Source organism: Dermacentor variabilis, unplaced genomic scaffold (genome assembly GCF_050947875.1).
Source record: "Dermacentor variabilis isolate Ectoservices unplaced genomic scaffold, ASM5094787v1 scaffold_17, whole genome shotgun sequence".
Lineage (NCBI taxonomy): Eukaryota > Metazoa > Arthropoda > Arachnida > Ixodida > Ixodidae > Dermacentor > Dermacentor variabilis.
The window spans coordinates 5,904,639-5,924,876 of record NW_027460335.1 but is presented as its reverse complement, the minus strand read 5'-3'; the positions used below and the strand labels follow the sequence as shown (position 1 = coordinate 5,924,876).

General features: G+C 48.5%; 1 protein-coding gene across 1 annotated transcript in view; it reads right to left on the bottom strand.

The window, feature by feature from the left end:
* LOC142568180 (uncharacterized) overlaps positions 1–20,238 on the bottom strand; it is a 190,661-nt gene that overhangs the window by 4,245 nt on the left and 166,178 nt on the right. The window contains exon 6 of the mRNA XM_075678238.1: positions 14,039–14,273. Within this exon, the coding sequence (XP_075534353.1) occupies positions 14,039–14,273 (235 nt within the window). The remainder of the gene's footprint in view (positions 1–14,038; positions 14,274–20,238) is intronic.

Below are 20,238 nucleotides of genomic sequence, written 5' to 3'. Positions count from 1 at the left end.
TATGGGTGGGCGCCGCATTCACGAACGCTTATTTATTCCGCATCGGAATGGACAACAATGCCATACGCAACTGTTGTGGACAGAATAAAATCATAGGACACATTCTGTGTCATTTTGCAATCTGCAATCCTCAGCGAGATGTCCTGCGTGGGAGTCTTACCAGCTCGGACGTTCGACCGTTCTCGGAAGCTAAGATCCTAAGACTTTGGTCGGAAACCTCTCGTATGCATGAGGCCACCAAAGGCTAATGCACTTTCTACAGCGAATCTGTTTACCTCTAGCCCTCTTATGTATCCCTCGCATGCGTCCCAGGGGGTGGGGTGGGGGGTTGGGGAGTGACCACGGTGGTGCTTGTGTCGTCGTAGTGGCCTGCCGTATGAGAAAAATGTATGATTTGATAATGCATAGAGGCCATGTATGCAACCTAAACAGCTTCGCTAGTAATCTGCCTCCATATGAACGTAGCGGCCCCACGAATATTTATTTTTTTAAAGACAAAGGCACTTGAGCGCTTGTGAACGAACATTCTTCATTGGTGAACACACACGTGAGAACTTTCGTCTGTGAGTGCGTGCACGATGACTCTCCTCCTTCTACCTTGTCTTTCTTTCCCCGTTACCCACGTGTAGGGTGGCCAACCGAGAGAAACCTTGTTTAGCCTCCATGTATTTCCTTGCTGTCTTTTTCTCGCTTTCTCTCGGTTCGTAAATTGCAAGATGTGCTAAGAAGAAACGCCAAGATTGGTAGTTTCGACTGAAGGCGACGCACTGAAAGCGTTAGCAAGGTTTAGGACTGCGCTCAAGTTCCTAGGACTATCTTTGAACAATGTACAGAAGCGACTCGTTGGCACGACGTTATCGAATGCAGCTTTAAGGCAAGGATAAAAAAAAATCTTACGGAGGCTAAACACATTGGGCCATAGGGCTAGGACGTATTACTGCATCAGAGATATTATCTGAGATGGAAAAGCCACTCCAAAAGTCGAGGACCAACCCACAAACGCCTGTTTACCGGGTAGGCGTGGTACACAACAGGGCGCAGTGTTATCCTTTTGCCGGTTCAATATCGCCCTAATAGACCTTCGGGGCTCCTCGATACCATCCGGGGAGTCCGGGATGGCCTACACGCGGACGACGTTACCATCTCGCCATCCACAGCAGTGTCAATTGGGGCAATGGAGAGCTGCTCGCAAGAAGCGGCAGAAATGGTGAACGATTAGGCTAATTCATGCGGCCTCAGCTGCGGTCCCCAAAAGTCAAAGCTACTCCTTGCTTCACCACAGAAGACGCCTGCACCGGACTCGACAACTATCATCATAAAGCTGGAGGGACACACAGAGAGCGAAGATATTGGGAATGATTTTCCAGTCAGATCACACCAACACAATACTAAACAACAAGCTTAAGAATACAACAGCCCACGTTATCCCCATGATCCGGCGAACAGAAGTCCAGACAAGAGGCATGGGGAAGGCGGGCAAGCTTCGGCTTGTCGAAGCCTTCGTCGCGTCTCGACTGACTTATTCAATCCCATACGCGCTACTCAGCGCGATGGAACTGAAGATAATCGACACTATGATCAGAAAGGCATATAAGCAGGCGATGGGTCTAGCGAGAAGTACGTCCACAGAACGCCTACTACGATTACGAGTGCACAATACGACCGAGGAGCTGATCGTGGCATATCTACCCAGCCAGCAAACAAGGCTGGCAGTCACAGAAACGGGGAGGCCCATCCTCTCACGCCTGGGGCTCTCTGCCCCGCTCAGCCACCCGCTGTCTCAGACTGTAAGCTTAGGCCATGCCATACGGAGTAACATCACCGCACCTCCCCTACTTCGCAACATGCACCCATTGCACCACGAGCTGCAAAGGGGGGCCCGGGCCTGGGCCCGGGCCATACACAAGTAATGCGGGAGTCTAGCCTCTGCAGCCACACGGATGTGCCGTCTTATCCCAGACAATCAGCCGCAACAGTCACCGTAATCATGAACAATGAAGATGGTAACTTCATTTCATTCCCCTGAAACAATCCCCTCCAAGCCGAGGAAGCGGCGACAGCCCTCGTGCTCTCGCAAACAGAGGTTGAAGTCATTGTGACCGACTCTCAACAGCCGTGTCGGGGTTTCGCTTACGGCAGAATTCGAACCAACAAGCTCAGAGTCATAAATCAAAAGCTGCAAGCGAGACCAGACATGATCATCTGGCCGCCAGCTCACCACGGAATTCCTGCCATTGGGATTGCCAACCTCATGGTTCGAGATTTGACACGCCGAGCCGGCGCCGAGGGATCCATGCCCGAGCTCATGTACCCTCTAGCTTCGTAGCCAGACAACATTAAAAGTTAATCAGCAGAACTTACTGTCCCCCAAACAAGTCACTACCTAGAAAGCAGGACAGATTGCTCCGATCTCTACACGTCAATACATGCACAGACAACATTAAAAGCTAATCAGCAGAACTTACTGTCCCCCAAACAAGTCACTACCTAGAAAGCAGGAGAGACTGCTCCGATCTCTACACGTCAATACATTCACCCACGCAACCAGAAACACCTGTAGCCCTGCGCAATTCTCTCCGCAATGCCACTTCTGCGCAGAGCCAAGGTCCCTTAGGCGTATAGTAGGGAGTTGCGCCACCTAATCCTGCGAACCCTACCAACGAGCTTTGGAAGAAAGCCTTGGCCAGCATCGACTTTGAGGAAAAGCAACGGCTGATCGCGAGGGCCTAGGACGCTGCGCGAGGTCAACGCTGTTGCGATCGGCGAGCGGGGGAAGCGACTTTCCAGCCTCTCCTGCCCTATAGCTGCGACGAATCGCTTCGCGAAGCTCACAATAAGTCGCCTTGGTAAGACCAGCGGCGACACCAAGGCGATACAAGTTTCACGGCTACGGGGTTGACGGATGGCCCTTGGTCGCCGACCACGACGCTAAGACCAAACTCGCGAGGAAACACGTTCTATGCCATTTCGTTGGGGCCGCTGCTAACCGCCAAAGCCGATAAGAAGACAACCAGCTAGTTACTGAGCCATACTAGGAGCCAAGACGCGAAAATGGAGTCAACCGTGATATCCCTGTCTACGAGCATCCCATTCTTTCTCTGGGACAGGGAACCGTGTCCGCCCGTGTCCGCCCAATGGCTTTCCGTGAACACAGGTGCCGGAATGACTGTGCACACTCTCACCCTGAAAGTGACTACGAGTGCTCTGACTGGAAGATGGTGTGACCGCGGATTTCCCTGGCCCAGTGATCTAGGGAGGACAGAGGGGTGAAAGGCGGACACCTTTGATATAGCTAGTGTGTGCTCTCCGAAAGATGTAGCGTTTTCTGACCTGTAGCTCGTGCTACGAGAACGCTGCAGTGCTCCCCTGGCTCCGGCCACTATCAGTACCCCTTGCTCTATTTAAATAAGCTTGCCTTTCCAGTGCCAATAAAACCCCTGTTCCGTTCCTCATCCTCTCGATACCTTGTGACCTTCACGAAAGCAACACTTGTCAAGTAAGCTCGGACGACGGCGTGGGCCCGCTTACGCCGAGTGTGACGCCCCAGTAGCGTAGGCCAGGTAACGGTTACGAGACGCAACGGCGGCGTCCACTAGAGAGCGACCCTCTGTGCGACGCCAGCCTCCGAAACCACGATTCACGGCTCCTACACGGCACTGAGGAATGAGTACGCCTCTATAAAGCTACACTCACCTATAGTAAAGATGTTCGCAACACCGCTGGCACGCTCCTTATCATGCCAGCGTTCTGAGACGGCTGCGGTGCAATGCCCTCAACCTCGCTGTCACTCTGACTAGTTCGCCTACGGGAGAAACCGAGAGTCTTTTTCTTATTTCGTAATCTTTGTGCTTTTCAAGCCTAACAGAATAATAGAGACATAGTACTAGCAATATACCTTTCGGTTTTGGGAGATACGAAATTCCTAAACGCTCAGGGATTTATTTATTCGGCGAATGGTTGATGTTGCGGCCAGAGAGTGAAATGTGGTTTGAGATGTGTGTTTGGTTTTTGAAGTCCGTACTTACATAACCACCTCGACCCTTCGAATGAGGCTACGTTACTTTAACATTATGGGCATTATTGCCCGTCGCTCACCTTGCACTCGTGCAACGAGTCACCGATTGAGTGGCCGGGTTACGCACACCGCGGCTTACTGAGTCAAGGATGACGCAATATGCCGCAAGTATTGCAATCACCTGGTGTAAATACTGAATTGTCGAACCTAATCAGCAGGAATTAATGTTATTGGGCCAAAATAATGTAATCGTAGTGAACTTGAATAGGATTAAGTAATGTAACATGAATTAGTTTTCATTACCTTTTTATGTAGACTGAACATTAGCATATTCGCAATTAATATTAATTCGGCTTAAGTCATGTTATCGCCCTTAATTTTCATTCCTTAGCCTGAACCAGTTTAATGTTAGCGAACTGAAATAAAGCCTAATTCATCCGTATTGCGCGTAATTATTCTCTATTAGCCTTAATCAAAGCGATCTTAATCTATCAGTGAGCGGCTTAATTAGGCTTAAGTACCCGCGCATAATCTTGATTAGGCTCATCTATTCGTTTGCTTAATTAGGCCTCATTATTTACTTACCTGTTGTCGCAACACCGATTGGGCCGCTTTATTTCTGCATTGACTGTAAGGTATGGCTGACTGTGTGCTATGCTTTTTGCGGCAACTGCAGTGCCTTACTTTCGTTATACACTAAGTGTATGATATAGTCACTTGTTGTGGCATCTGTAGTTGACAGCATTCTTTCTGCACTGACTGTATAGTATGGCCGACTTGATGGTGACTCGCTGCGGCAGTTTTAGTGATCAGCTTTCTGTACGTAGTGCATGGCCGATATACTTACCACGGCAACCGCCGTGGCATACTTTCTTTCTTCACGGACTGTATGCATGGTATGACCGACAGTATGGTATGGTTATTACGGCAACTTCAGTGGCCCACTTTCTTTCTGCACACAATAGTTACTTGTTGAGGCAACCGTACTGTCTGCGTTCGCTTTGCGCTGACTGGTGCGGCATCTGTACGTGTTCTATTGCTTTCCTAAGCAAAAACCATACGGTAGCGTTACTTGCTGCGCCGACTTTAGTGGCCCACTTTCTTTCTAGGCCGACTGTGGCTATAGATGTTCTACAGTCATCATCATAAATCTCAGGAGTCAGAGCTAGTTATAAGGAAAGGTGATAGATACTCCCATAGGATCGCATATATACCAATGGAGCGCATCGTGTCAGGCGATTTGTTGGTCAGGCGTTACGGATGGAGAGATTTCCGAGGGAAATAGTCTTAGAATGCTTACGCCGAGGTATGTCAACCCTGCCCAAAGTGAAACATCAACAAAGAAGCGTCAACGCGGTGTACATCTCCTTTGCAATTAAGCGCGCCGCCACAGGAGAGATCCAAACAAGGCGCCTTCCTCGGCGACTAATATCACCTACTGACCCAGATGGTCTCCGGGCGTGGGTTCACGGCTCCCATTTTTAATGAACTCCTCTCCTATATCATAGATTCTGGCCTGTATTTCCTGATGTAGGAGATGCCAGACAAACCTATTGGCCCGCATGCCAGCATTTAATTTTACAAAATGAAGATGTTCTCGCCAAGACTTTGCCTTCGAGGCGAAAGACACCGCCTGTTTTAGTATCAGTGATATGGCAAATTAATCATCTTTCCTTCCGGCGTGGAATAACTATTGAGCAGCGTTGCATTTCCGCCAGGTGACATCTTAGGTCCTCACGTATTGTATCTGTGTCCATACTTAGCGTGCGCTCGTATGTTCAAAAGGAAGCCTTATTGGCCGCTTTGACTGCTAATGTCTTGCCGAGCAGAGAAGAGCTTGGGTCATTGGGTATTCGCCATTGGGTGCGGGTCCAATCCCGCAGAAAAGATTGGTGCGACTGGGTATGTGCCCATACAGACAAGCAGAACAAGCGGCAATATGTGAAAAAAAAAAGCAGAGTAGGCAACAGGAAGAAGTCGACTACAAAGAAGGGGAAGAAGTCGGCAGCGGGAGCAGCCGAGCGTCCAGAAAGAAGAGTGGCTTGCATTCAGTGTGTGAGGTGGATGCCCGAAAGAAGTCTAAAGAGGTACAATAAGGTCTTTCTACGGTGCGAACAGTGTTACAGAATGTGATAATTTGCTTGATCGTAAATGTTAACGATGAGGATGGTGACTCCTAACGGGGTCCCCTTTAAAACCTTGATGGTGTCCACTTCGAAACTTGTACTCTATAAAGGGCAACTCCGGCGATTTTTCGATGTCAACGGATGTCGATGAAATTCGCGTACGTTCCTCAGCCCACTCCCGTCATGTCCATAAAGAATCAGGTTTCAGAGTTGCACAGATTCTTTAGAAATGAATTTAATAAGTTGCCTCTAACGCCCTACCTTACCTGATCCTCAGTTACAGGCAACATTGTGTATGACTTCAGGGGAGTCCCACTCAGACCATGCCGGATTCATGCAGACGACAGCGACGAGAGGGCGGAGGAGTCGACCATCATGCGATAGTGCTTCGCGTGAGAAGTTGCTGTCACGAGAATTTGCGATCCCTGTGGACGGACAAGCGATGGGGGCCGGGTGGCAAGTGTTGTGATATTGATGGCTGCACGAACTTCAACCCTCGCCATCCGCACACAGAGTTTGAGCCGATGCCGATCGCGTTAAGTGCAGCTTAAGCCTATATGTCACAGTCGCGTAGTTCATGCGTCTGCTGCTGGCGGACCTGAGCGACTGACGTGAAGCTAATTGAGCCGTCAGGATGAAGAAAACTACTTCTGTGGTTCAGTTTCGCCAATACGGATTTGAAATAAACCATTCCTCATTTCGTACAGTGCGCACACGAAAAGCGAGAAGCGACGATACGGAGCAGTATCGACATCGGTACGTTGCCGTTTTCGACGGAAAGCTGCCCGCCGCACTCACCGGCACTTCCCTAAATTAAACGCGACTACGAAGATAGGTGTATTTTTACGTATTGTCATGCCGATATGTAGCGCATGGGCGCTGGCTCTCGTGACGGCGGGTTGAATGCGAACGGCGATTCGTGGCTATCGAATTCGTCAGAATCATAACTGTCAATATTTGACAGATCCGAAGAGCTGGTGCAGCTGACGTTGTCACCCGAAGATCCGGCGCGGTCACGATTCAGCCGAGCGTCTGCTCTTCGCTGCCAGCGGGCGAGACCGGCATGCCTTGCGCGCCTGCCCCGCTGGCGACACCCGTGACTCCACACGAAGAGCTTCGCGCGGCGGCCTATTCAGGAATCGGTTTAGTTTTTGCGCATTTTTGCGTATTTAAAATTATTTTTGAATCTGTGAAACAATTCCACTATCAGAAGCGTGACGGGGGGGGGGGGGGGAGTCTCGGGAACCCTAAATATTCTATTACCTTGACATGGTAAAAACATCGCCGGAGTTGCACTTTAAATCTTTACCGACGTCTCCTTTTGCAAAATTACCACCTTCCGTGCTTGAGCGAATCGTCTTTTACTACATCTGTTGCCCTTTGGCACGTTGTATGCCTCTATTTTATCTTTGTATTTGGTAAAACTTCTCTCTTTATGTTGTAAACTTACCTATGCATGTAAGCACCCCGTTTAAATGTCTTGTCTGCTTTCTTTCCAGCGATATTCCAAATACATCTGACGTATCTCAACCGCTGTCCAGAGAGAGAAGAATACAGGAAGGCAGGGATGTTAACCAGTCAATAGTCTGGTTGGCTACCCTACACTGGGGGAAGGGAGAAGGGGAAGAGAAAGAAGGGAGAGAGAAGGTGTAGATACGTGTACGGACAGCACTTCAGTTAAAGTCGCTCGAGCAAACCAGAAGTTCTCAGAAAACACAAAAGTGCCTTCACTGCCTTCTGAGCCGATGATCGGTCGGGACGGTGCTCTAATATTGTCTGTTCACGCAGAGGACGATCGTCTAGTTTCCTCAATGTGTCGGACAAATACTGTCTTTGTGCTTGAAATTGAGGACAATGGCACAATATGTGGTCAATGTTCTCCTCGCATGCGCAAACATCACATGCAGGACTATCAGCCATTCCAATTAGTGCTGAGTAGGCATTCGTGAAGGCCACTCCAAGCCATAACCGACACAGAAGAGACGCTTCACGCCGGTGCACACCGGCTGGAGGTCTGAGTTGAAGTGATGGGTTTAGTCGGTGCAGTCTTGTGCGCCTTGTATGTACGGTATTCTACTCTGCTAAGGAGATCGTGCGTGCCAGAATGCCAAGTTGTCTCGCGGCGTCGGTCCTTGAGAGCGGAATGGGGACGCAGCGGTCTTCTTGGTTTGACGTCCGAGCTGCCGTATCGGCGTCATCTTTACCAATGATACCGCAATGACCTGGTATCCACTGAAAAGAGATATCATGGCCTTTTTCTCTTAAGTGATGGACAAGTTCCGCGATTTCGCACGTGAGCTGATCGTGAGTTCCATGTCGGAGAAATGAATGCACACATTGCAAGGCCGGCCTTGAATCGCAGAAGACTGCCCATTTTCTACGACTTTCAGTATTTATCACTTGAAGCGCGTCGCGGAGAGCCGCGAGCTCTGCAGCTGTAGACGTAGTGACATGGGAAGTCTTGAACCGCTTGGTTATTCTCATTGCTGGTATAACTACAGAGCCGCCGGAACTGGTTGATGTAGTTGATCCATCAGTGTAGACGTGTCCAGTTAGCTATGAACACGAGTGCCTCTGGAAGGGGGATGTTCTTTACGCTCCTTACAGGGGGAATACATTGAGATTCCATTACAATGTGCCTATGGACGGGCCCGCACTTTTGTTGCAGCCAACGCATGCCTAATGCTGCTGTGGATATTTGCTACTACACTTTTTTTGTGTCTTCAGGCAGTCAGTTTAGGCCTCAACTAGGAAGCCACTGCCCTTCGTATTACCTTACAAATTTTCTCCGCTGATTTCTTGCTTGCCGTATCTGTAAAACACTGTGGACGTTTTCGTTTCCATTCATCACGTGGAATTTAACGTCTCTACGTTTAATTCCTACGCTCCGTATTTTGAATATGTATTTGCGTTTTTAGTTATTGTGTGCTTGGTTGCCTACTTTCTTGATCTTTTAGTCCATTCCCATGTTAACGGTCCAGGGGTACAAATATTTGTGAACTTTAGCAGTCTATTTCTTTTATTCCGTTCTCCCGAATTATTCCTGAAAACTAGTTTTGCTCCTCACTGTTATTGACATCAATTGAGAGGCCCAACCTGTAACAGTCTGCACTGTTTCAGTTGTGGCTTTAACATGGGCTTCCAATGCCAATCGGCCTACCGATGTTTCGTTAAGTTCTAACACTGGTAAAGTCTCTGATTTTAAGCACAGAATGACATTCGAAGTGTGAGCCCACACCCCTACTGCTTTCTAATGTCCTAGGACAACCTCGCTCATTCTAGCCCCAAAGTGCTCTATGTTTCATTCTGTTTTATTCCTCTGCCTCATCATTACCAGATTATCTTGGTGGATGTTCGAGTGGGGCTTCCCCTTCGTATATGCATACACCCTGCCAGTTATATTGCTTGACTATGGGCACGACTTGCTGTTGATTTGACACCACGCCATTACTTCTCTCTTCATTAAAGGTCACACTTAACAAAATTTTATGCTAAAATTGTCTTACGTACCCTACGCACTGATCTGTTCCTTTTAACTGTGGGACGCAGTGAGCAACATTATTTCTAGCCCTAAGATCGCACTAAATTTGTGCTTTGTCCTTGCAAACGGAATACTTGTTTATTTTATTAAGAAAAAAGAAGAAGCATCAGAACCAATTGTTACAGGTACCTAAGGAGCCCGTCACGATAATTTTCGTACACTGTAACAAGACAAACCTTGCCTTAGAATTGAAAACATGCTCATCGATGAACGTTGCCGTTGTAAAATGTAGGTAACAGGAAAATGATATCATTATTTATTCAGCGTTTGAGCTGTTAAAGATTTGTGCTTTGCCTTCGAGGCAAAATCGTCGAGGTGGGAGCTGACGTGCCTTGCAAATGCACAAATAATCCGGCTTTCTCAAGTGACGTTTGGCCGTCGTAAACCTATACATGTATAGGTAGCGAAATTGTCCCAAGATTCTTGCAGGACAGCTCCAACGTTAACGGCGGTCGATTGAACTAGCTTCCAAGGAAAGAAAGCGTAAGATGGAAAGTAAAAAAAAAATGATTGTAGTAAATTCTTTTTTGTGCTTAGTAATGAAATAACATTAAAATGGAACTCTCTAAGTCAAAAACAAACGAGCAAACAAATAAATAAACCAAGCGGCCTACTAATGCTACCGTTCGTGTGCCTGCAAAGAGGCAGGAGCAAAATCGCTTAGCGCATTCATCTACTGGCGAGTTGAAGTATTCCATTTTTCTCGGTGTATTAGGTGCGCTCACAAACTCAATGAAAACCCAACGAATATCCTTTTGTCACGCTATCCATTATGAAAAGGAATATAAGGGATGCTCGAGCTGTAGCATATATTTTTACTTCGTTGTCTAACATAATTTCGAGCAAAACGAAACAAAAAAGAAACATTGGTATGTGCAAAAAAAGAAAATAAGAACGATGTTGCCGCAAGAGTGATGGCTGCCAGCATTCCCAAGCGGCAAGCACGAGAACTACGGAAAAAAGTCAATATCTCTGCCTTTTCTTACAGTATGGTCGGCGCTATACGAAAAAAAAAAAATTAAAAGTGGCATTCATGTCGGAACATAAGGAAAAAGAATTGACGAGCCCCATACAAAACAAAACCGCGCTAGAAGGCCGCCGACAAATTGCGTCATACTTTATCTGGAGCTACTGTAGTCGACTGAGGCACAGTCGAGGGCGCATTCGTCTTTAATTCTTATCCGTGCGTCACTTTTCGGGGCAATGTAGGAGATACAGCGACGCAAGAACACTCATTTGTGCCACGATACGTGTGCAGTTTATCTTGGCTGCGCCTAGTACTTCAGCGTATTTTATGTCGTTATCAGTTCGAGGGAGTTTCAGCATATCTATGCAGCGATCTGCAACCTGAAGAAGCAGTCATTCAGTAACGAGGCGGCACAGCCGACGACAGTGTCGTAAGGTCGGGCCAGGCAGTATTTCACTACAATTCCTCGATCATTTTATTTCGCCAAACAGCAATTATTGCCTGTCTATTTAAGACTCCGGAACTCAAACACATACCGACGAAGCTACATTGCGTATATTTTAAAGCATTCTGCTCTTCTATAATGCAGTGCAGTACTGTCGTTCGGGAACATAGTTCTTTGAAGAAACTGCGCCTCTCGCATGCTGCACGCAAATGTGACGAGCCATGCATTTACACGCTCGTAAATTGCGGCGAGAGAACGCGCGTGCCCGAGACGAAGTGGCAATATTGCGCCGTAAACAACGCCGTCGGCAACGGAGGGAAGAGCGCTGCCGGAGGCGAAATAACGCTGCCGGGAAAAGACACGGCGTGCGAACTTTAGCAATCTCGAGGAAAACGGCGAAAGGAAATAAAACAACAACAAACAAACAGAAAGAACAGGAATGACAAATACCGAAAAGCAAGCCAGAACGATAACATGAACGAAAAGAAACGAAAGGCGAGGCTACGGAAATTGCTGCCCTGTGAACCTCCGCGCAGAAGAAATCGACCGCCGGTTTCATTCTTTGTGGTGCCCTCTCTACGTGTGAAGGCCAACTAGACGAGCACCTATGTAAGCCTCAGAGATGACCAGCGTCTCTCATACGACCAGGCAGCTGTTAAGGGGCATACGACGCGCCCCGTGCGTTGCACTTCTTGGAGGCCTAGGGAAATGGTGAGGCTGGCGACGAATAGATGCCGCATGCATCCCAAATGCATGCAGACTTCCTAAGTACACACGGTGCGCTAAAGCGCGCTCACCTTTTCGCTGTCACAGCCTCGGTGGCGCACTCGCAGGGACAGCGCGGCAGTGACTGTTGAGTTACCTATGTGTGGCCTGTTGTTTGGGTACCTCAGTTCTTGTCTCTTGATAGATGCTAAGCAATTGACACTTGCCTCTGTCAGTACTTGGCATGCAGGGAGACCAACACGTGCTCGTCGCGTGCCCATGGCTACCGTTCGACAGTAGAATGTCCGAGGCGCCCAGGACAATTACGTTTGAAAACTAGGGCTAAGTGGTATGGCATCGTCAAGCCGTTACTCGCTTTATATATGTGACAGGAAGATTGCGTAACCTATCTGGAAGCGAAGGTAGCCTTAACCACGGGCTTGATAGGTATATCGATGTATAGTATGGAAATAAGGTTGCTCCTCTGTGAAACATTTTCTCGTTGCTTCCTGAATCCTTAGCAACTCTAATGTGGCAACTAGCTACCATTCCGACAAATCCCCACGCAGCTACATCGCATCGTATGCCTCACCAAAGACGGATCTCGCCTGTAGGTCGCTTGCAATAAGCGTTGAAATAAAATTATACAAGCTGGTACGCTTGAGTTCAAAGTTGAAACTCGAAACATGACAATATATAATTTGGGAGTGCTGGCTAAATAATATGTGCATTGCAATGCTAATGAAGAATTTCTTGTAGCACAGACACGCAGCGCGCAACTGCGTCGGCGCCCTGCTCTGGTCGAACAGGCGCACGGGGTCTTGCCACCAGTGTCCAGTATGCGTGCGTAGAGCGCCAGGGAAAAAAAAACAGAAAAAAAAACGTTTTTTTCGCGGCACTTGTGGCGTCCAGACTTCTGATTCTGACTGTATAAGTCACAAGCTTCAACTTATGGTCTCCGTAGACCAATACGAAAGGGACCACCAGATTTGCAATATAAGGCGGGAATTTTCTTTGTGACTGCGCTGAAAAATTCGGCAGAGACCCTTAAGGGTGATTGCGTATGGGAATGCGAAAGCATTGTAGTTCTTTTGGTGAAACGTTTGCGATTGATGTTTGCGACATGCAATAAACTTGCCCAGATGTGTGGTGCAGAAGTTGACCAATCTGAATAAATGGCACACGCGGAGAAATCGGTCTCTCACTCACCAAGTTCATCGGCGTCGGATGCGGCGGTTTCGGAGGCTGCATGTACCCTTTGGTCGTGGGGAAATTTGCAATGAGGAACTAGGCCACACCTTTAGTCAGTCAGAACCGTGTAGCCGCCATGGCAACGTGGAAGCGGGCTCGTCTCGCCCCCCCGACGTACCTGTTTACAAGAGCCTACCTGAGAAATTTGACGTCAACCTTGACGTGTTTACAATATTTGCGCCATTAGCCATTTTTGGTACCATTGCTCGGTCACGCCGCCGCCACCACCGCCGCCACCGCTGGATTTTGGCGTAATGGGGTACATAATGCTTTGGCATTAATAACGTTTCATGACGACAATTCTTCACCATGAAAATCTATGAATGGGTTAGGTTCCAAGCGACACTTTTGGGGGAATCATTGTTACATAATAGATGAAGTTTTGCCTTTCATATCAAACACTCTGACACAAAGAAATACTAATTTGCCTACGTGGCCCAAAATGAGGCTACCCTTCTTGTCGCGCTCTCTTGCTTTTTTTTTTTTTGGGGGGGGGGAGGGGTCTCTGGAACTCAGTTCAACGGCTGCAGTAAAATGCCTATTTGAGCAAGTTGGTATATTTTTACAGAAAAGTGAACAGCGCAAACGACAAGTGGCAGTGAAAAATCACGTCAGGGCTGGCTCGCAACAAATTTTGACCATTTAATGTTTGCAAGAAACTGTCAACAGTAAATCTGCGAGCCAGCACTTGCTCTTCCACCGATACTTCTAGTTCGCACTGTTGACTTTTCAGTTTGATTGTTATTCACACAGTTTTGTTTCACACGATTTTTTTTTCGTATAATATTGCTGCTGCGTCGTTGCCAGGACATGACGGCGTGGGCTGTGGGCCTTGCCAAGCTTCCGCGAGGTAGGGTTTTTTCCCGCCGCCCACCCAGAAGAACAAGTAATTGCGTGTGCATCGGGCTCATAACACCTCAAATACGATGATTTCATTTGATTTCAACCGTCCCCGGAGGAACAAAACAAACTATTCCAGGCCGCGTACCTCGAGCAGTTGTTTGGAGCGTGCATGGAGGCTGCCATCAGGTCTGGCGGTGACTTTGCGCTGGGCGCAGTGGGCGAGGCGAGACTGCCATGGGAGCCCTGCAGGTGCTGACGCGAAGCGCCTTTGGTCGCGCTGCACGACGACGCGGCGGCGGCGGCCGCCTTCTGTGCCTGCTTGTAGCGGGACAAGCTGAAGAAGAGGCCCAGGATAGCCTTCAGGTTGCCTTCGCGGATCTCTGTTCAGGGAGAAAAAAGCCAGGGCGAACGCAGGGGTTAGCCTGGTAATCCCTACTCAACAATGCGACGCAAAGGAACGGATGGGCGACAAGAGCACGACAGAAAAGGTGGCGCAGTTCTGAGCGAAAGGTGAAGCATTGATAGGGACAGAAAAGTATTAGATAACTACACGAAGTAGAGCCGGTAATTTCACAGGCGATATAGATTGCAGCAAGCAATCGCTTCTTAAATTTTTTATCAAAGAATTGCGCTACGTGCAGACAGGCAAACATGAACACATCTCACTCGATGACCGCGAGCACTCTCCGTCACAAACAACGCTGGCGTGATGAAGAGATCCGTCCTCCGATGGCGATCGCTCCAGGCTTCCTCTCGCTTCACCGCGTCTCCGAAACTTCACGTCACGCGACCCTCAAGACTAGGCGCGGCGGAAGACAGTGCGCGTGAAGCCACCAGCCGTCTAGGCTCCCACTTTCGCGCTGGCCGCACATTGCCTCCGAAATACGGCGCGCGGGCCACCTATGCGCACTGCCGCACCGACAGCCATGTGCCGCCACAGCGGTGCTAAATCGGCTGACTCGATAACAGTGCCACCGTTAAGCACGGAGGCACCCTTTGACCAAGTGCTTGCTGCCTTTTCGAATCGTAGGAGCCATCGGTATTGGTTCTTTCTGGCGCGACCGTGTGCTGCTGTTGCCGCTTGCCGTTGCCGGAAGCCTTTCTTCAACCGTGCTTCCGGCCAGCTTTCCGTCCGCGTGTGTTGCCTGCGATATGGTCGGCAGAGCTTAAGTTTGGCTTTTTGCCTGCCACATACCACTTCATAATCGGTCAGTGCTTGTTGAGAGAAACAGTTTCTCCGCTTGCTTGTATTTAGATAGAAGGTTCGCAATAAAGTTTCCAATTAACTGCTTAATTGTTTAACGTAATCCGGTGAATATATTACTAAACGGAACAATTTCTTTTACAACATTCTGACTCACTTTTCTAGGACAAACGTGGGCGGTTTCGGCAAAATCACCGCGGCTTTCGTGCACGTTCTAAGGTGGAGGTGAGAACAAATATGGCGCCACCGGAGGCGTGTCCCTATCATGAAAGCTGGGCGTGGTATCGAGGTTTCCTACGGCTAAGGGGGGAGGCGCACGCTCTACTCCCTTAGCGCCTGCTTTATCACGTGAGCTCTGGGGAAGTCCGATCATCAACGCAAGAGGCAGAGCTCTGGTATCTTTCGCCTGCAGTAATGAACTTTGGCTGCTGAATGATGGAGGTCCTACGTTCTTACGTGGCTCCACGTACAGCAGCTGTCTTGACTTGGCTTTCGTCTCACGAAGCCTAGTCAGACGTGTAGGGTGGTTTGCGGACATAGAGACGCACGGAAGCGACCATATCCCCACGTACATCAAGATCAGAGGATTGACCGCTTCCAAAATACGGGATACGATCCAAAGAGTGGACTGGCCTAAATTTCAGTCTATTATGGAAGCACACTGCGACGCCAATCCATCTTTCGACTTGGAAGAGGCAATCAGGAGCGTGGTGCAAGACGCTATGCGTACTCTAACATGCTCCTCGAAACTTAATGATTTTGATGTGGAACTAGAACGACTTCGAGCAATCCGACGACGTGCTGAACGAAGATACCGACGTACGAAAACAATGGACGATCTACGGACCGCCAGGCGCACGCAAAAGAAGATACAGCGCCGGTTAGACAAGCTCGAATCGCAACGTTGGGCTGCTTCTGTGAGTCGCTAGATCCACGCAAGCCTTTATCGCAACTATGGAGAACGGTGCGCGGACTGCGGACACTTCCCGTACAGCGATACCCATTCAAGGCACTTGCCCTCTCTCAAAAGAGATCGGAGATTGACGTGGCAGAGGATTTCTGCGCCAGATTATCCGGCCAACTCACAGCTACCAACATTCCATCGCCTTCGAGCAGCTGTCCGCCACCACGTGATCACCGGTTGGATCTACCATTCTCGATCCACGAACTTAAGGCAGCATTAGCTTTGTGTAGCCGCACATCAGCGCCAGGACCTGACGGAATTTCCTACCGAGCTCTGTGTCACCTGGGAGAGCGAGCGAGAGGGGTTCTTCTTGAGGTGTACAATGAATCTTGGAGAAATGGTACGCTACCTACAACCTGGAAGACAAGTCACCTTGTTCCACTGCTGAAGCCTGGCAAGTCGCCGTTGGAGCTCTTATCATATCGCCCGATCGCTTTGGCGAGCTGTGTGGGCAAAGTAATGGAGAGGATGGTCCTAGGACGCCTGGAGTGGTACTTGGAGTACCACAACACCTACCCTGATGCCATGGCGGACTTCCGACGCGGTCGATCATCGATCGCTAACGTCGTCGACCTGGTGACCTACATTCAACATGAGAAACGCCGTAAGCGTCTCTGCGCATCCTTATTCCTCGACGTTAAAGGGGCGTATGACAACGTTACGCATGAAGCCATCCTCTCTGCTCTCGCAGAGGTAGGAGTGGGTGGTCGGATGTCTCAATGGATACGGAGCTATCTATCCATGCGATCCTTCTTTGTAAGCACCGAGGAAGGCCATACTTCTCTACATTATAGCTACCGCGGCGTCCCCCAGGGCGGTGTACTTAGCCCCGTGTTATTTAATCTAACACTAATTGCTCTCCATGAGCACGTGCCAACCACAGTCAGGCTATCAATGTACGCGGATGACATCTGCATATGGACATCTGCAGTAACACGCCTACAGCTGCGAGCGAGAATTCAGAAAGCCGCGACACAAACTGCTATCTACCTCCGTAATCGAGGCCTGGAAATTTCCTCCGAGAAATGCGCACTAGTGCCATTTACGCGCAAACCCATGGCAAACTACAGTGTAACGATAAATGGCCAAATAATACGACGGGTCCGATCGTACAAGTTTCCAGGTATCATAATCGACAGGGACTTGTCATGGAGCCCACACATATCTTACGTGAAAAAACGGTTGACAGGCATCTGCCACCTGTTCAAGTTTTTCGCTGGCAAGACCTGGGGAATGTCGCCTAGTGCCATGTTACAACTGTACAAGGTGCTTTTTCTGGGATTTCTGCGATACAGCTTGCCAGCAATAAACAACACCGGCAAAACAAATCTACGCACAATACAAAGTCTTCAGGGTCAAGTGCTCCGGATCTGTCTAGGCCTGCCTCAGAGTGCTTCAACAGTGGCTACGATAGCAATCGCTAGAGACCACCTTGTCAAGACCCACATTGAAATTGAAGTACTCAGGACCCATATAAGGCATCTAGCCAGGACTCCTCGTCACCATTTAGCCTCTCTACCAGCGGACAGGCCACACACATCTTTCAGCCAAACGATAACTGCATATGATGAATCGTTGCCAGCTTGTTTCACTCCGGCTGCGAGACCTTCGATCCCTCCATGGTGCCTCGCTCAGCCAAAAATCAACCTCGCAATACCTGGTATCTCGAAAAAAGCTGTTCTGTCATCACCAGCCCTTAGACAGCTCACGCTACTATATTTGTCCGAGAACTACCGTGACTCTACGCATATTTACACTGATGGATCTGTCCTTCCAAGCAGCTCCGCGGCGGCAATCGTCATACCAGCGAAAGCTACAACAATCAAATTTAAGACGACCCACGCGACAACATCGACGGCAGCAGAGCTCGCAGCGCTCTTTACTGCTCTTCATCACATTGGTGATGAACCACCGCACAAATGGACAATATTCTGCGATTCGAAGGCGGCACTGCAGTCTCTACTGTCAGCTTTACGACGCGGACCGCACGAACAACTAATATTCCATATTACAGAGACATTACACCATATAAGTGATGCAGGCCACGAAATAACCTTTCAGTGGCTTCCAAGTCACTGCGGGATTATCGGCAATGAACGGGCGGATCACGCTGCCCGCTCAGCCCATACTGAGGAGCGCCACGTCCCAATTCCTCTTTCTAGAACTGACGCGGCACGGAAGCTCCGCCTGCTTGCTCGGCAGTGCACCGCGTCGCAGTGGAATGAGCCACATTTAAGAAATCCTCGACTCTACTCACTTGATCCAACATTAAGTCTTCGAGCGCCATCACAGCTTCGCCGTAGAGACGCCACGCTTTTATATCGACTTTGGTTGGGCGTTGCCTTTACTAAAGCCTATGCCTTCCGCATAGGGATGACCGACACCCCAACCTGTGACCACTGCGGCCATGAAGAATCAATTGGCCATATTTTGTGCACCTGCCCGCACTACAGTCCACAGAGGGCATGCCTTAGCCACGAACTTGACCAACTGGACGACCAACCGCTATCCGAAAAAAGAATTCTGCAACATCGAAAGGACCTACCGTCACAGAAGAAGGCCGTGCAAGCGTTTTTGCGCTTCTTGCGACCTACCGGCCTGTGTGAACGACTTTAACTGGAACGCCTTTTGTGTGTGTGTCTCCATGTGTGCGCGTTCGTTTTTTTTTTGCGTTTTCCTCTCTGTCATCTTTCTAGCCCCTATCCCCCATCCCCAGTGTAGGGTAGCAAACCGGAGACTCATATCTGGTTAACCTCCCTGCCTTTCCTCTTCATTCTCTCTCTCTCTCCACAAAAAGCAAACCGTGTACATCAAGCAAATGTCCTTCTAGTCTCGCCCCCTCATGAGACTTTCTCTCGCATATGCAGCATACACGCTATCTTATCGCACTCGGACTTTATACTGGACAAGATGGGGACGGCGACAGTGACGGCTAGAATTCCCCGGGAGCAGTTAACTGCTGGAAATTGCGCTGTGACTGTGCGCCCGCCCGGAAGAGAATAAATTGAGTGATCATATTTACAGACCACGTTGTATAAAATATTATTGTTTGCGTCAGTATGGTATAAACGGAATTTTTTTTTTATTCAAAAGAACCTTACAGGCCCTATGGCAGGGCATAAAGTAAGGGGGGCATATTAAACAGTAAAAGGTATAAAAAGTACATATTTCCAACAGGAACAGTGCTATAAAAAGATTACCGTGTTACACAATATTGAAGGCACTAGGAATACAAAGCAATATCTGAAGGCACACGAACACTTGTTACTGTTAACAGAGCAAAGGAATAGCGTTTATGAAAATAATATACAACATGGCAAAAATGCACGATAACATACACTAGATTGGTCACTCGTGAACGGTATTGAATGGGAAAAGCATGAGTAACTGAGAGCGGAACGTGTCGGGATTAGATATGGAGGCTATGTTATCAGGGAGGTCATTCCAGAGACGGATGGCACGTGGTAGTGCCGATGAATTAAATGCATTTGTTTTACCATATATGCGCATGAAACTGAACTGATTATGTAATCTGCGTGAAAAAGAGTGGGGTATTTGTAGTTGCAACCGGGTTCGTTTATTAGTGTAAATATATTTGTGGAATTTCCTTTAGTCGTTGCAGCTTTTACAAAGCAAACGTTGCAATAAAGCAGGGGTGCGTACGAGAGTAGAGTCCTGTCAGGCACAATATCACTGTTATTGTTTTTTTAATAAATCATGTAAGTCTATTACAAGTACAGTAATGAGCAAAATTTTGGAGAACATGACATCAGCAAAGGATTCAAATTTCTTCCAGCACAGCCGTGCAACGCGGCAATATACGAATTCATTGCATTGAAACGCCATGCGCAAGTCGGTTGTAGCACTTGTGTTTAGCTGGCGTGCCTGTAGACTGAAAAAAAATCGTGGCACGTGTAGTTTGCAAACTTTTGCCCACGAGTGTATGCTGTTAAAGCACGCTGCTTGTCCACATGTTTTACTATATTTGCATTGTAATGCCGACGGCTTCAATACTCGACTCATTATTCTGGCATGCGTGCTGAACAACTTTCATAATTTCCTATTTACTCTTAGTACATTTACTCATGCATTTAATGCTATGAAACTAGGGCATCTACTCTATCCGTGCCGCTATGATGGTTATAACAGTGCTCCGCTCAACGTCTGGCTTCATCAA